The sequence below is a fragment of the Arvicola amphibius genome, chromosome 7, assembly GCF_903992535.2.
Source record: "Arvicola amphibius chromosome 7, mArvAmp1.2, whole genome shotgun sequence".
Taxonomy (NCBI): Eukaryota; Metazoa; Chordata; class Mammalia; order Rodentia; family Cricetidae; genus Arvicola; species Arvicola amphibius.
Window position 1 is genome coordinate 79,981,739 of NC_052053.1, and position 18,038 is coordinate 79,999,776.

An 18,038-nucleotide genomic window follows, 5' to 3' on the forward strand; every position below is an offset into this window, starting at 1 on the left:
TTCAGTTTCTGTGGTTTATGTAATATTTAATGATAGTGTACTACAGAACAGCATATACAAAAACTGTAAATCTGTAGGGGAGCAGGTATCCGTGACAGTGGGAAACAGGAGTGAAGCATTTAGGAAGCATAAGCACAGTGTTGATGATGTAGGCCCACTTAGGAAAAGAATGCCAGGCTTGGGAATTCTTAGTGACAGTCACTTGGAATTTCTGTTGTTTAAAAAAAAAAAAAAACAAAAAAAGTAGTTTGTTTTGAACTTAAATAATAAGAAGTTCGTATAGTGTATAGTCTTAAAGAACATTAGAAAAATTTTGAGTGACAGGAACAGGGGTCTCAGGGTGGTTGTAGCATTGGAATCCCAGTGAGAATAGCATGCTCAGGTTCAGCAACATAAGAAAGTACATAAGTCAGAGACTTTCTGACCAGTGACCCTTAACCAAAATAATGCTTGTGAACAAAAATGTTTGTCTTTAATTACATTTGATTATTTCATTATTATTTAACAATTAAAATATCTCCAAGAACATATAAAGGAAGCAGTTGTTTATTTGACTTACAGTTTCAGAGGCTTTTTTTGGTTTTGTTGATTCCCTAATTTTTGGCTTTATTGCTTTTTGGGGAACTGTGAGGGCAGTAATACATCATGTTTGAGGGAGCAGATGACAGAGGCCATTCAGCTCATAGCATACTTGAAGCAAGGAATGAGGAATGAACAGGGGCCTAATATAACCTCCAAACCTCTTCAGCTATTCCCTGCCTCCTAAAGTTTCTACCACAAGTAGAGCCATCAGTTGCCCACATGAACCAATGTAGGGCATTTTATATTTAAACTATAATGCTTTGAGAATTGATACATCTATAGGTGGATTATAAGAATATTTTTAAACAAATTTAATTGAAATTTAAAATTAAGGACTAATTGAACATTTATTTGTCTATTTTACATTTATGTATGTATGAGTATGTGTGATGTGTGCACCTGTGTGTCTTGATGCATGTACCCTTCCCTTGTGTGCTTGCAGAAACCACAGGAGAATGATGAGTATCTTGCTCTATCCCTTTCTACTTTATTCCTTGGAGATAAGGCCTTTCAGTGAACCTGCATTACAGAAGACAGCAGTCTATGGTGGTTCTTCTTTTTCTTCTTCTCACAGTACCTGGCCATAGGTTCTGAGGATTTGAACTCAGGTCCTCATGCTTGTGCAGCAAATGCTCTTATCTGCTCAGACAATTCACCAGACCCTACTTGAACATTTTAATATATTCAAATTTTACAAATTAAATGGTAATATAATCAAAATTTTAAAATTTCCCAATGCTGCAAATACATTTTGAATGTGTTTTCTTTCTAGGTGTGTGATTTGAGTGACAAAATTTTCCCATAGTCTCATGCATTTAAATATGTGGTCCCTAGTTGGTAATACTGTTTGACTAGGTTTAATAGGTGTGCTTTGCTGGAGGAAGTGTGTCACTAATGGAAGGCTTTGAGAGTTTAAGAACTGTACCATTTCTAGTTCGCTCTGCCTCTTGTTTACAGTTCAAGAAGTGAACTTCTGCTTAAACTGCAAAACTCATACCTTCTGTTTGCTGCTGTCATATTTTCCCACCATGGCAGACTCAGCCCTCTAGAACTGTAAGCCAAATAAACTCTTTTATATTTTGTTTTGATCATGATATTTTATCACAATAATAGAAAAGTCATTAACATACTTTGTTATTTTTTTCAAACTAAAATGTGGGTTATAAGATGTGATGGTGCCATTCCATAAGCTCCAGGCCCAGCTACCTCATGCTCTTGTTGTCATGCCTTCACCATCATGAGGAGCTGTGCACTCAATCTGTGAGCCACAGTGAACTCCTACTGGAGTTGCTTTTGTTGGGCTTTTTTTTTTCACAGCAGCAAGGAGAATAGCAAATACATGTGGCAATGATGATGATTTCATTTCATTTGACCAGTATACATTGTCATATTTTGCTAGTTTGTGCTTATCTTCATAAAAGACAGCTCTGAAAAAAAAAGATACAGGAAAGGGATGAATGAAACAGTATTTACAAAGAATAGAACACATCAGTGAACACTTCTAATGGTAAGGTTTCAAGATTATATTACTTTAAGATTGGCTTAAAGAGTAAGGAGATTGAGTGGTTTGCTTTCAAATATTTTGAAAAGCTATCTTAAAAAAGAGTAACATTCTTTTTTATATGCTTTGGAATAATACTCTTGTACACTCTACAGATTTCTCATTCATATTAGTTTAATAAAACGCTGATTGGCCAGTAGCAAGGCAGGAAGTATAGGCAGGATAACCAGACTAAGAGAATTCTGGGAAGAGGAAAGGCAGGGAGTCAGTCACCAGCCAAAGAGGAAGCAAGGTGAGAATGCTTTACTGATTAAAAAGTACTAAACCATGTGGCTAAACATAGATAAGAATTATGGGTTAATTTAAGTTGTAAGAGCTAGTTAATAATAAGCCTGAGCAGTAGGCCAAACAGTTTATAATTAACATAAACCTTTGTGTGTTTCTTTGGGACTGAATGGCTGTGGGACCAGATGGGACAGAAACTTCACTTTACAAATGGCACCTACACATTTGGCAAGAACTTACATATAATACCTGAGGAAGCTTTAAAAATAAAAAGGATTCTAGACAGACAGGAATAAAATCAAGCGCAACTTCTTGGTAACTGTCTTTACTCCAGCTTTTTGCTGGTGGTAAGCAGAGGTGCAGCTCCTTTAAGAAAGGCTTCCTGACTCATCATTAGCAGTGAAAACCACATGGTTGCTCTTTTAAGAGGATCTGCCACCTAACACTTAAATGGTGTTTATGAGCTGTCAGCATCATGCTTCTTTGTGGTGGCATGTACCTAGAAACTCCACAGAGTTGTGGCAATAAATGTGGCTCCCACCGATACTTCTGCCATGAAGCTAGACTCTCAGGAAGCCACGGAATGGGCAGAGCCAGCTGCCAAAGCTGCCACTTTAATCCTAGCCCATGCTGCATAGCAGATTAAAGACTCCCGTGGTCAAAAAAAGTGATATACAGTAAAGATAGATTCAGACTAAAAAAAAGACAAAGAAAAACCTCTAAACAGTTTACAGTGTGTTTAAAATTATGCATAGGCTTGAGAGAGAAAAGAAAAAGGATAGAAAAAGTCTTTTAAAAAAGAAATAGAATAAGAAATAAAAGCCACATAAAGATGGAAAATACACAGAGATTCTGGATGTTATATGTTAATGTGTTGTTTTGAATTGTTTGACTGCTGAGAAAGGAGTAACAGCAGCTAAAAGACATTTGATTATAAATGCTGCTGGATTAATTCAACCTATATAGTTTGAAAATAGCTTGACTTCAAAGTTTAAGTCAAAAGATATGTTACTTTGGAGAATAGGTTTTGCTTTTGATTCCACAGCAAATGAGAGGCTGTGGATTTATTCTGGGTTAAGAGAAATAAGGTTTGATTAAGGAAGAACCACCCACCTCCCCCGAAAAATCTCTAGTGGGAATGGATGGCCCAGATGATTCAATGTTTCAGAGTACCTCTATCGTAGTTTCTGCTGAGTTCTACATGCAGAACAGCCTCAAGACTGCTGGCTAAGATGACCCAGCCTCACAGAATACTCTAGTCAGGATTTGACCATAATCCTAAATTTTCTTTGGGTCACCATAAGATTATCAGTGCCCCTAGTCAGCAGGACGTAGCCTAGGAAACTATGCCCACATACCCAAAAACTGGATTATGAATGTTTGTCTTTGTTTAGAGTGTTGATTACAAGTTGTTATGGATAATAGTCAGAAAAGAAAAGTTAAAAATTTTTGATTAGATTCAGAGAGCTTGTTTTGAAAAGAAAAAAGGGGAAATGCTGCAGGATAATGCTCTTGTACACCGTAAAGATTTGTTACTCACATTGATTTAATAAAACACAGATTGGCCAGTAGTCAGGCAGGAAGTATAGGCGGGTAACCAGACTAAGAGAATTCTGGAAAGAGTCAGTGACCAGCCAGACTCAGAGGAAGCAAAAGTACCAAGCTACGTACTAAACATAGATAAGAATTATGGGTTAATTTAAGTTGTAAGATTGAGCTAATAGGCCTAACAGTTTATAATTTATACACTGCCTCTGTCTGTTTCTTTAGGATTGAACAGCTGCAGCTGGGCAAGACAGAAACTTAAATATATATATATATATATATATATATATATATATATATATATATCCAAATGGTATCGAAGGTTCGGCAAATAATATTTACAACAAAGCTGTTTTTACTCAACATGAAGAACATTTTCTACTGTTTAGAGCTGATCATTAATGAAATAGTGGGCTGCCTTGCATTTTTTTTTCTCAGAAGTAACAACACTGGGTTCATTGCACTGTTAGATTGCCTTACCTGCATTGTGGCTTCTGTTTAACAGCTGATTTCTTATTTATTTCCTGATACAATCACTCATTTAAGGGAATCAGCAGAAGCAGAGCTAAGAGTGTGCACCTAGAAGTTGGGCCAAATGGGTAAATGTGATCATAACTGAGTGAGCAATTTTTCTGTATTGAGTTTTCTCTTCTGTCATTTGAGATGACCATCCAGCCCCTCTTATGGAGATGTTTTAAGAAATGAAAAAGGTAATTTGTCTGAAGTACCTGATTTTAGTTGCTTATACAATGTACCTGTCACAGGACCCACACTCTTTTGTCACAGATGATTACGGTGTGCTAGGAAGAAGCTCTTTCCAGTGTTGTGCTGATATAGAAATGATTCTAACATTCATATACTAGATAGATTTCATAACTTTTAGGACCATAGCATTCTAGAGATTGGCATCTGGAAGAATGTAAGTTGGGGTAGGTACTGTGTATGTTGTAAGGAGCATGGAAACACCAAGACTGGCTGAACAGGACTTTACTTCCTCCCCAGTTTGTGTAGTGGCTTCCTCTGTTGGAAGATAAAGTACATATCATTAGAATGGTTTTTATCTTGGTTTCATTGCTGCTGTACAAAATATGCTGTTCCAGTTTCATTCTTTTGGTTGATTTGTTAGCTCCTGAAAGTTGTAATTTTCTTTCTTGATTCACTTCAGCCTTTCTGAGAGCTCAACCTGTAATTATCACACATACTTAAATATAACACAAACTTTTTTTGAAGCTTTTCTGTCTTCCGGGGTATGTTAAACAATATACCATTGGTTTATTATAATCTAGAAAATCAGGTTTCTAGCATTCAGGAGGAATTTGGTTGTTTATTCATTTATAGGTGGAGTGATCCTGGGAGTCACTACTTAGATTTGAATCAGGACTGTACTGCCACTGCTTTCTTTTTTCCTCTCTTGAAAATGTCATTATTATCTTGGGAACTTCTAAGAAAGAGAAAGGGAGTGAGAGAGCAAGGAAGAAGCCATAGAGTAGAGTCCCTTTTTTCTGGGATCCATAATCTAGAATCCTGAGGATGGAGGACTCCTTTGCCAGTCAGGCAGTAGATGGGTGCAGGGCTCGCTTGAAACACACACTTGTTCATTTATTTATCTTTTCTCTAGATCAAGTCTTCTGGTCAGTTCCTTAGTTTCTCTGAACTCATTTCCTTATCTCTGAAATAGAACTACTGAAAGTACCCACTTCACTGGTGAGGATTAAGTGAAAAGTGAATCCATATGTAGAGGGTGTGTTTAGCTGAGAGCCTGGCATGGGCTATTCCATCTCAAGTGTTGGAATAGTTCCCTCAGGATTAGTCTAATCTAGCATTGGTCTGTGGCATATCAAGTGTCAGTACTGATCTAGTTCTTAAAGAACAGAACTGAATAACAGAGTGGAGAGCTTTTCCCGTAAAGCTCTCTTACTTTAGTAGATGACTGATAATCGAATTCTGGGTTAAATACAGGGAGCTATGAGCAAGGTAATAGTAGCTGAGACCTGTATCAAAACTGAGCCCAACTCATAGTGATCTGAGTAAAGCATTTAATTCCTGAAATAGAATTGAGCATTACCATTCCAAGACTCATTTGAATTTCACAGCCCTCCCTCTCCCCTTTTTCCTCCTTTCCTTCTTTCTCCCTTCTCCTCTTCTTCTCCTCCTCTTTTCCTGCCCCCTCTTCCTTCCACCTCCCTATCCTCCTTGGGGAAATAAATTCAGGAAAGCTGTTCTTCCCACAAAACTCTAATTCTTCAACTTGGAGGAGCAGTACCACATACAGTATTGTGCCTCCTACAAACTTCACTTATGAAACATGAGAATGACCCAGGGAGCCGTAAATTATTTTTGTCTAGAGATTTAAGGGGTTTCTGTCTATATTCTATTTATTTTAATGTTTGTTAACTGTAAAGATCTCTTTTGTTTTATGCTATGTCTGTTTATGTTGCTTTGGTTCTAAAAGAATAAATGTATTGGAATGCTTGAAGTACTTCATTTATTTGTGTGTATTAGATTCTTACTAAGAACTGCCTTGGAGCACTGGAGAGATGGTTCAGTGTGGTTAAAGTGCTTCCAACTCAAGTGTGAGGGCCAGAGTTTGGAGCTCCAGTGTAGAAGGAAGGGCGGGCTGTGTCCCGCCACCTGGCTAGCTTTACCCAAAATAATTACACGGAAACTGTATTCATTTAAATACTGCCTGGCCAATAGTTTCAGCCTCTTATTGCCTAATTCTCACATCTTCCTTTAACCCATATTTAGTAATCTGTGTAGCACCACGAGGTGTGGCTTACCAGGAGAGATCTTAACCTGCGTCCATCTCGGAGAGGAGAAGCATGGAGACTCACTATGTCGACTCCCTGAAGCGTCTCGCCACTCCTGCTACCCAGCATTCTGTTCTGTCTACTCCACCTACCTAATTTTCTGTCTCTTAAAGGGCCAAGGCAGTTTTCTTTATTAATTAACCAATGAAAGTAACATAGACAGATAACTCTCCTCCATCATTTCCCCTTTTTCTGTTTAAACAAAAAAGAAATGCTTCAACTTTAACATAGCAAAATTACATATAACAAAACAGTTATCAAGCAAAAATTACAGTTACAATATTTAAATCTATTTTATCTTTTATCATAACTAAGGAAATCTATAACTATCTATTCTTCAACTCCATCAAAGACTCCAGAAGGATATAATATTACCTAAGTAAACAAGTCATTTGCAACTTTCAAACTCTAGAAATGACAGAGACAACTCGCTGCCTGGACAGTCACCTAAAGTTTCTCCGTACCGTTGGGACATCCATCTTCAGCCTTCAGGCCCATAGTGTCCAGCAGACATTTCCATGAAACAGGAAATTCCAAAGACAGTTCAGTCACTTTCTGCTGTGTCCTGCATAACGTCTCGCAGACTCTTTCATGAATCAGGAACCCTGAAAGACCATCTCACCTTTAGGCAAGTTCAGCAGTCCTCTTTCTGTGGGTTCCTTGTGTCCAGTTTATGCAACAGTCCAGGCAAGAGCAGTTTCTTGCCCAAATGGCTAACAAACTCCATAAGTAGCCTCTTCGATGCCCATCTTCCTCTCGAAGTAGATTGGTGCTGCCAGGAGCAGACGTGTCTCATTGTCATGAAAAACCCTAAGTTATTAAAACATTAAATGCCATATTCTGCAGTCTTTGAAAGATATGAAGAATGTCTATCTAACTGAAATATATCTCTACCTATCTAGAAAATCTAATAACATGACTACAAGCTTAACTATTATCAATGATTATCCATTAACAACCTATATTTTCTAATTATACATTACATTTTTAAATGAACTACACAATCACAATACCTTAATCAAGATCAGAAATACATATACATATAAAAAATTGACCTTAAAATCCATACCAATGCAAATTATTCATCTCTATATCATATCCCCCTTTAAATGTAAAGAACATTTATAAACAATATTTGGGAAAATGGGCGCAGTTATTTCTCTCCAAACTGCTTCCTGCTGAATGGGGGCGTTGTTATTTAGGTCTTTCATGGTATAACCTGTCTGCTAGGTTCATCTCAGTCAGCAGTTGAGCGAAGTAATTTTTTGAGGGTTGGCTTTGTGAACTGCCTGTAATTCCAGCAAGATTGAAAGGTGGACAGAGGATTCCAAGAGCAAACTGGCTAGCAAAACTAGCGGTATTGGTGAATTCTGAATTTTATTGAGAGACCACGTAAATGATTAAGGTGGAAAAGCAATCAAAGATGATTCCTGACATCAATTTCTGACCTCCATATGCATGTGAACAAGCATGTTCACACACATGCAAACAAGCATACACATGAAGATGGAAAAGGAAAAGAAAAACAACTCTTAGAGACTGGAAATAATGATTGTCATCTGGAATCTCAGACGTTAGGAAACTGAGATAGAAGGACATAAGGTCAAGGCCAGGCTGGGATACATACTGAGACCCTGTCTTAAAAATAAACAAATAAATAAATCAAAAAGAAAGGAAGGAAGGAAGAAAATGAAGAGTGAAATTCAGTAGCAAATATATACTTCAAGGTTTTATCTGCTGTTGAAAATGTCCTACTTGTTCCTGAATTGGACTGTGGTTAGCTGACCATAGTAACAGTTAGTTTCTCAGACCTAAAAATATTGAGAAGAGAATAACATTTAGAGTCAAAGCAGAACTTCATCAGCAGTGGCTAAATATGTAAATACTGGGAGTTAGACCTAGAAATATCTTTGGTAAAAGGCTGAAGAAATTATCAAAGAGCTATTTGAAATAGCACTGAGCATGCTTTTCCCTTGAAAGAGTGTTTGTGTGTGTGTTGGCTGGGCACATTAATTTTATTTTTATAAATTATGACTCTGCCAATGTAGCATTTTAATTCTTTTTTTCCAGCTTATGGAATTTTTTTTCTTTTTTTTTCAGCTTATGGGAAAGTATTTCTAGTTCGCAAAATAAGCGGTCATGATGCTGGAAAGCTGTATGCCATGAAAGTTTTGAAAAAGGCAACAATAGTTCAAAAGGCTAAAACTACAGAGCATACAAGGACAGAACGGCAAGTTCTGGAGCACATTAGACAGTCACCATTTTTGGTGACATTGCACTATGCTTTCCAGACAGAGACTAAACTTCATCTCATCTTAGGTAAGTGTCCATTGTCATACTTTCTATGAGAACATTTTCTTTAGGTCTTGAGGCAACATAGTATGGACTTAGAAGAAATTGTTTTGTTTCTCATTTGTCTCTTTGTGGTGGCATTTCTGTTAGCATTTTGCTTTGGAAGTTAGACTCCTAGCGTAAAGAAATTTGCATACCTCTATTCCATACTCCATTATTATTTAATGTGCATCTAAGAAAATGCAAGGAACTTGATGGCCAAGTGGGCTCTGATTTGTACGTTAGTTTTCAAAAGTATGTAGGTTTGGGCTGACATAGGAGATAGTTATGGAAGCCAATAGTTAGGCCATTCTCTATCTGTGTCTCTGTCTTGTCTCTCTGTTTCTCTCTGTGTCTCTGTCTCTGTCTCTCTGGATCAGGATGTAGCACTCTCGGTTACTGCTCCAGTGCCTGCCTGTATACTTTCCATACTCCCTGCCTTGGTGATGATGAACTAGACCTATAAAACTGTACGCAAGCCCCCAATTAAATTCTTCTTTTGTAAGAGTTGCCTTGGTTATTATGTTTCCTCACAGAAATAGAACAGTGAATAAAACATTTCCTAACTAACATGTTTTCATTTTACTCAATATTCAGTTATTTAATTTATCTATAGCTGTCCAACAAACCACCTAGAATAGAGTAGCTAAACAATGACATATTTTCCTAAGATTTTGGGAAGCTGGGAAGGCCATTTCTCTGCTGTTTTAGACTGTTCTCACTTACATGGTATGTAGTAGAAGAGCAAGCCTCTTCAGAAGATCCATGGTAGAGTTTCGTATCTGACAATCGGTGCCATTGTTCACTGGGCCAACTTGTTTCTCTCCAATGTGGCTTCCCATCCTTTAGTACAAGTCAGCTTCTTCATACTGGCAGCCTGAGAGCAGCGTATGAATGTACTGAGAGTGGAATGAATGCACAGCTCATCTAGGAACTCAGGTAGTCTTCTGCCAACACATGATCAGCCTTGATTTATATATTGCTGAGGGGGAACTGCAAAGAGTGTGTGGTCATCAGCCAAACAAGTCTGTGACAAATTACAAAGGGCTTGGCCAGTCCAGAAAAACTTCCTTGCCTATGTCTTTTAGATTATTTTTACTTCTACTGAATTTCAGTATTTGTGAAGTTAGATAGAAAGGCTAAATAGATTGAAGTTAGACATTTGGGGCTGGACTATATAGTAGGAATATTTATATTGTAAAGCATTAAGAGAAATCTCTTATCTGGTTGTTACTAATTCAGAGTGCTGGAATTGGATTAGTAGATAACTACATGAGTGCTTCATTATAATCTGATATTTTTCCCCTTAAAAGTAAGTTGTTCTGTGTGGGATTTTGAAACTATATGATTAGCATACTAAAACATCATTAATATAACAGAAAAGTTATGTCAGCTTCATATCAATTTATAAATATTTTCCTTGGTCTTTTAAATTTCTGCATTGTGTTCTTGTAGTTCCTTATGACTGGATTCTTAAGTTGTGTGTAGTTTTGTCTTATGTTGTTCTTTCAGGATTTAACTTACACATAGATTGCTTTCAAGTTTCATAGAAAAATCATTTGAGCAGAATCTATATTTTAACCATCTGTGATTGTGTCAGAAGTTCTTCCATTGCATGCTTGTGTGTATTTCTTTACAGAGTGCATCACCAAATTTCTGGATTTTTGTACATCTTTTAAATGAGGAGGAGTGTGTCATTGTAGGATAAATGTTTTAAAATTTTTCTCTCCTGAGGCTGGCATCTTTTTATATTCTCGAAGAGCCACATGATATGTTCTCAGTTTGTATAGTTCTGAGAATTGCTTATTTGTACTCTCTGCTCATTTTTTTCTCAGTTTCTAGGATCTCTTAGAAAGATTATCCATTTGTAATAAGTATTTCCACATTTTTTATTTTTTAACTTTGTTTACAATCCTTTTATCAAACAAATTTTTATATAGTAGAATTTATTTTTAAAATTATCTTTATGGCCCTCAATTTTGAGTCATAATTGAAAGACTTTCTGTTCTGTTAAGTATATAAAGGAATTCACTGGTTTCTTTTTTCTTTAGTATTTACATGGTTCTTGTTTTTGTGTGGAGAACTTTGATCCAAGTAGAGTTTTTGTTTGAGTAGGACAAGAAATAAGGATCTAGCTTTTTAGATGGCCACTCAGTTTTTCTGCATTACTAAGAGAAAAGCTCATTCTTTACCCTGACTTGTGCAGCCTTTTTCATCGAAGACTGTCTCATATGTGTTTGGATATGTTTCTTAACCTTCTCTTCTGTTTGACTTATTGAATAATGCTAGAGCATCATAATGGAATACCTTTAGCTGTACAATGTATTCTAGTATTCAGTAATGCCAGTTCTCCAGTAACCCTTGCTTTTTATTGCTGATATTTAGAACTTTATGGAAGGCTATTTCCTGTCATTTCAACATGAGCTTTATAGTAAAATTGTTTTGTTCTAGGCGAAGAAAATCTTGTTAGTGGGTTTTATTGGCATTTCTTTAAGTTAAAAAAATTAACTTTGAGCACACTGACATGTTGGTGATAGTGGTTAGTCCTGTTCAAGAAGATGGACTGTCCTTGCTTGTAGGAATCTGCGTCTAAGATCTTCAAGAGTGGTTAAACATTTTCTTTCTACTTGTGTGTCTTGGATTAATATTGAACTTGCCATCGTTTCTATCGTAAACAGCACCTGCTGTATCTTATAGCTGGAAGACTCTTTTTTTTACAGTAATTTTATACCTTGGGATCTTACTGCCTTGTTCCCTCTCAGCCTGCCCTAGGACCTGTTGGTGTCTGTGACTTTTCTGTATCTCTTCTTTTCCTGAACATTTAACTCAAGGAGATTTATAGCCATCCCTGCTGTTTTTCAGGATGTTTTAGAGATTCAAATCTAGGCTAACATCAAATCATGGCTCACTGCAGAGTGCTTGACATGGCTAACTCCAGGGGGATAAAATGTGCTTGGTTGGCACAGGCTTCTCCAAATAAGATCATTATAATGATAGTATCTTACCAGATGCTATCTGTGACATTTGTATTTAGTTATGGAATAGACTAGTATTTCTAACAGAACTGAGTGTGTATGATTGCTTCCCACAATAAGCTTTAATTATAATTATCTCTCATTTGTTTATATTCTATCTGCCATTCTCTAAATCAGTAAGCAGTACTTTTTCTGACCAGTAAAGGGCCAGATGGTAACTATTTTAAGCTTTGCAGGCTTTTCAGTCTCTTTGACCATAGATTGTAGTAAACAAATAGGCATAATACAGTTCCAATAAAAATTTTACTTATACGATTGGTAGTGGACTACATTTGCCCTCTGAGTTATTATTTGATAGTCCTTGCTCTAAACCCGTCTCTTGAAAGTGTGTGTGTGTGTGTGTGTGTGTGTGTGTTCATGTACACGCACGCTTGCACACACATGTGGAAGCCAGAGGTGGTTGACATTAGTATTGTCCACACTCTATCTCCACCTTATTTTTTGAGACAGGGTCTTTCACTGAACATGGATCTATCTCATCAATTAGGCAAGACTAGGAATTCAAAAGGCCCCATAGGAATTCTTTTGTCTTGGCCTCCCCAGCTCTAGGATTACAGATATGTGTCTCCATATCTGGCTTTTTATGTGGGTTCTGGGGATTAAACTCAAGTCTTCCCATAATAGCAAGGCAGTTACTGACTGAGTCATCTCTCCAACCCCATTAAATCACATTTGTGTTTAAAATGTTACTCTATAACATTAATGGCTCTGTAGCTCGTTTATCTTAACTGTATCACACACACACACACACATACACACACACACACACACACACACACACACAGTGGAGTTTTCTCCTTTGTATTTCTTGCAGCTTTTCCAAATCTTACAACATGGACAGCTTACTCCTTTATAACTTTTTCTCTACCTGTGTTGATACAAGAAATATAAAAACATTTTCATCTATTCTTCTCTTTTTTAGAGCTTATTATTTCAACAGAAGTTGGAATTCTATGTGGGAAATAATCTGAACAAAACAGTTTCTCTTTTAGTAGTGTCTGAAAATGGTGATTTTTTTTTTCAAAACACCAGCTGATCTTTGGCTTTAATAATCAGTCAGATTAATCATCAGGACTCATCATACATTAAAGAAGCAAATTACAAGTGTACTTACAAGAGTGATGCCTAGGAACATTCTTAATAAATGCTACATCAGTCTTGTAGACAGTTCTGTCCTCATGTGTTATCATTTCAATAAGAGTTGGATGTTTAAGACATTAGAGTTCATTTTTGAGTTTTAGTTTCATCTCAGAAATTGCAAAGGTGTTGATGATTGATGATGGTAACAATGGTTCATTGTGCATTGTAGTCACTAATGTCACAGAACAGACAGGAACTGCTGCCAGACGTTCCTCCTTTTAAGTTCATACAACTAATTCTCAAGACTGAGAACGTTTTCTGTGGTGACTGTGATGAACTGTAAGGAGACATCGTATGAGGGGGCACACGAAACTTGAAATAGGAAGGGTAGTGTGTGTGACTGGAGAGTGAAAGCAGAATAGTCTTTCCTTGAAAGCAGGAGGTTGTAGTTCGCGTCAGCTGTCAAGTAGGCTTGTGGAAGCTGTGAACAGAACATCTCTGAAGCAGCTCTCTGGCTCCACCTGTGGTTCTTCCCCAGCATCCTCAGTAGGAAGATGCAGTGAGGCAATTCTGTAGTTCTCAGCAGAACTTTCAACCCCATTGCATTTCTCCATTTGCTAATAAGAGCAAATGAATTAGAGAACAGTGGGAGATTTCTGGGTTCAACATTAAGTGGTGTGTACAAAGGTCGTGAAAGCCTCTAAGTGTGCTCCACCAAAAAGAACATGTCTGTTCCCTTTCAACGATGGAGTTAGCCACTTTGCTCAAATACAAGGGCTTGCTAGAAATACTAAGAGTACCACATATACTAAAATTGGAACGCTACAAAGAAGATTAGCATGGCCCCTATGCAACGATGATAGGCAAATTCTTGAAGTAATCCATATTTTTAAAGAGTGCTAGGAGAAAAAGTTGTTACACATACAACTGAATTTGACCTTTTTGTTTTGAAATGTACCAAATTAATAAATAGTTTATGCTTCAAAGACAAAAGTTTGATTGAGAGCAAGTGTCATTTTAACCTAAAAAAATACTATGTTTTTTATTTATAGCAAGTAACTTTGTTTTCAGTGGCTGTTCTCTGTTTAATACACACTTGAAAAGTTTGATTTATGTTATCTGTTCTACAGAATTACCCTGTAGACTATGGTTACTTTTTCTTAAGGTTTTTTAATTTGACAATTTTAATACTTGTATATAATGAATTTTAATTATTTTCACCTCCTCATATTACCCTCCTTATTCTCCCCAGCTTCTTTCACTGAAACCTTTCTTTTTCCCAATAAGCCTCCTTCCTACTTTTATGTCTTTTAATGTATGTGATGCAATGAATTTAAATGGGGATTCTGCATGAGCCTGATTGGAAGGTTATTTATTAGGCAACTTTATATGAACAAAGAAAGTGGTGCTCTTTTTCCCAGCTACCATTAACTCAGTAATCCCTCACAAAGGGGTGCTGTCTCATAAGCTCTTACCCTTCTGTGATGAAGTTTTGATGATCCTAATCTTGTACAGGTAGCCGCAGTTAAATAAAGTTAATCCATGAGTACATAGGTCTGTCATGTTCAGAAGACATGGTTTTGCATCAGACTTCCCCAGTATGGCTTCTTTTTACCCTTTCTTCTATTATGTTCCCTTGATCTTGAGGGCATGTTTGTATGTATGTGAAAACTTGTCCTTTCAACAACTGAGCACTCCATAGTCACTTTCTCTACACTTGAACTAATTGTGAGTCCTAATATTTTAACTGTGTCCACTCTAAAAACAGCCTCCTCTGCTGAGGGCTGCACTAATCAAGAGTGCAAAGGTAAGTATTTAGAAGGCAGTTTGGTATAATGTCTATTTAGCAAAATAGTAATAGTAGGTTCTCCCTTGGACCTGTGGTATCCATACCATGGGTTCTGCTGGGCTTATAGTACTAGTCAAGACTTCATTCTGTGGAGCAGGTCTTAAATCCAGCCAGAAGGTCACTTTTGAGTTTTAGTTTCATCTCAGAAATTTCAAAGGTGTGTTTCACCAAAGCATTCAGGCCAATATTACAACAGTCGTGCCAGATTGATTGTTATTATAGCTCACATTGTTTATCTTTGGCTAAGACTCTTGATAATTTCTCTTCTAGGAACCTTCACAGAATCTCTCTTCTACCTAAAGATTCATCATTATCTTCTTTCTGTCTGCAGTGGCTTATCTGACTTCACTGGAAATCAGATCTAGCTGCTACAAACTCAAATTTTCTTCACTCTCCTTTATTTAAGATTATTTGTATCTGGGAACTGCCTCATAGATTGACAGTGAGTAAGGATATAGATTGGGATGGTTAGTGTTAATTGTCTGCTTGATCGAATCTCTTGGAAGATGGGCCTCCAGACATGCCTATGGGGAATTATATTGATATGGGAAGACATACCCACTGTGGGTGGCACCATTTCATGGACAGATTCCTAAACTGCACAAATGTAGAAAGTGAGCTGAGCAGCAGCGTGTATTTTTCCTTCTCTACTTCCTGATGGGATGTATTGTAACCAGGTACTTCAAGTTCCCACACCTTGACTTCCCCAGTATAGACTGTACCGTTGAACTATGAACCAGAATAAATCCTGTCCTCCTAAAGTTGGTTTTGCCAAAGTATTTTTATCAAGGCAATAGGAAAAGAAATTAAGATACTGATGATAGCAGGAATTACAACTTTTATAGAACACACTGATACTGAATATACATGGCTTCTATCTTTAAGAAAAAGTGATTTTATTTTTAATTATGTGGATGTATGCATGTGGATGCAGTACCCAGAAAGTGCAGATGAGGGGTTCAGACCCTTGGGAGCTGGAGTTTTAGGTAGTTGATAACATCCTGATGCCTGAAGTGGGAACTAGAAACTGAACTTGGCTCCTCTGCAAGAACAGTGTGCGCTCTTAGCCGCTGAGCCATCTTATCAACCCTAGCTTCTGCTTTTTTAAAAAAAAATAAAATGTAATATTTATCAAATTCATTATGTAAATATATTGTGACTTAGCAATCCATTTTTAGGATTCTGGCCTACTGAATAATACCTGCCCAACTGGATAAAATATATCTTGAAGACATTTTTGTCAATATTCTCTTACTCTTAACTATTACAATAATAAGAATGTCCATATGATTTTAGGTTTTCTGTAGGCCAGAAAATCTTAGATTTGATATACCAGAATCACAAAGGAAAAAGTTTTGATAGGAATGTGACAAATATTTTTGTTGGTTTTTTGTTTTGTTTTGTTTTGTTTGTTTCCAGTTTATTTATTTTTTATTAAAAATTGCCATCTCCTCCCCTCCTCCTCCCCCTTCCCTCCCCTCCCCTCCACCCATACCCCTACTCCCTCCCTCTCCAGGCCAAAGAGCCATCAGGGTTCTCTACACTATGTTGAGTCCAAGGTCCTCCCAACTCCCTCCAGGTCCAGGAAGGTGAGCAACCAAACTGACAAGGCTCACACAGAGCCTGTCCATGCCGTAGAGACCAAGCCCATCGCCATTGTCCTTGGCTTCTCGGTCAGCCTCCACCATCAGCCACTTTCAGAGAGTCCGATTTGGTCGCATGTTCCATCAGTCCCATTCCAAGTGGACTTGGTGGTCTCCCATTAGTTCTGTCCTGCCGTCTCAGCATTTGTTTTTGTTTTTTGAGACAGGGTTTCTCTCTGTAACAGCACTAGCTGTTCTGGAATTCAGTTTGTAGACCAGGCTGGCCTCAAACTCACAGAGATCCGCTTACCTCTGCCTCCTGAGTACTGGAATTAAAGACATTCACCAGCACTACCCGTCATAACAAATATTTTTATACTCACTTTTAGATGTTTTACTATTTACTTGCCACTGGGCACCATGCTGGATATTTTTATATATTAGTTCATAAGTCTTTGCCAGCAGCCATAAAAGAATTGGTGTATCATTGTTGTAATAGAGAAAGGTGTCTTGAGCTAACTGGCTGGCATCTGAAGAAATAATGTGGCATCTGTGTGCTTAGCTCCTTTGCTACGTTCATGTATCAGAAGAGGCAGCTTTATTTTAATAGCTGACTGTGAAAAACAACCTGTTACTTTCCTTTATCTTTCCCAGTTTACCCTTCTTATTTATGCCTTAATAAGTCTTTTTGTCATATTGTCATGTTTGGGTCACTTCATTGCTTTTACTTTACTTGAAATGGGTGTTATACATATTAATTATATTTTTGTTTTTGTCTGTGACAACTGGGTTTATAAGGAGGACAGTTTTGTTTCAGCTCCTACTTCCAGTCTGTTATTTCTAACTCCATTGCATCTCAGCCTGTAGTGAGGCTTAACATCATGGTGGAAGGGTGTGGAAGAAAAGTACTCTTCACTTTTAGTACCCAGGAATCAGAGAACAGTAACAAGAAGGGGCCACAGCCAAGATACACCTGTCAAAGACATGACCACAGCGATACATTTCATCTAACCAGGCTCCACCTTGTACCACCTTTCCATAGTTTTATTCAGATTTTGAACTCACCAGTGAATTATTAGACTATTAATAATTAGATTTCTCATGATCTAGTGCACTTTGGAAATGCCTGCATAGACTTACCTAGAGGTATGCTGTAGTCTAATCTAGGCATCTCTCAGTCCAATCAAATTGACAATCAAGATTAACTATGACATATTCAACTCTGTAGTCAGGCTTTCAGGCTAATCTGTCCAGCCTTTCTCCTCTTCCACTCAGTCTCCTCTGTTCTGCTTTGCTACCTGTGCTGTAACTGAGCTAAATTATTCACTGGCTCCTCTGTAAACATACATTTCTTGCTTAAACATTTCTCTATTTGAAAACTATTTCAGCATTTCCTAGCTGAGTGTGCCAGATGCAGTACTTGATTCCCCAGCCCTC

At 37.4% G+C, this 18,038-nt stretch overlaps 1 protein-coding gene and 1 pseudogene across 1 annotated transcript in view; both read left to right on the forward strand.

The window, feature by feature from the left end:
* Rps6ka5 (ribosomal protein S6 kinase A5) overlaps positions 1-18,038 on the forward strand; it is a 172,494-nt gene that overhangs the window by 76,088 nt on the left and 78,368 nt on the right. Inside the window, exon 3 of the mRNA XM_038337483.1 lies at positions 8,824-9,042. Within this exon, the coding sequence (XP_038193411.1) occupies positions 8,824-9,042 (219 nt within the window). The remainder of the gene's footprint in view (positions 1-8,823; positions 9,043-18,038) is intronic.
* LOC119820059 lies at positions 13,966-14,060 on the forward strand (annotated as a pseudogene).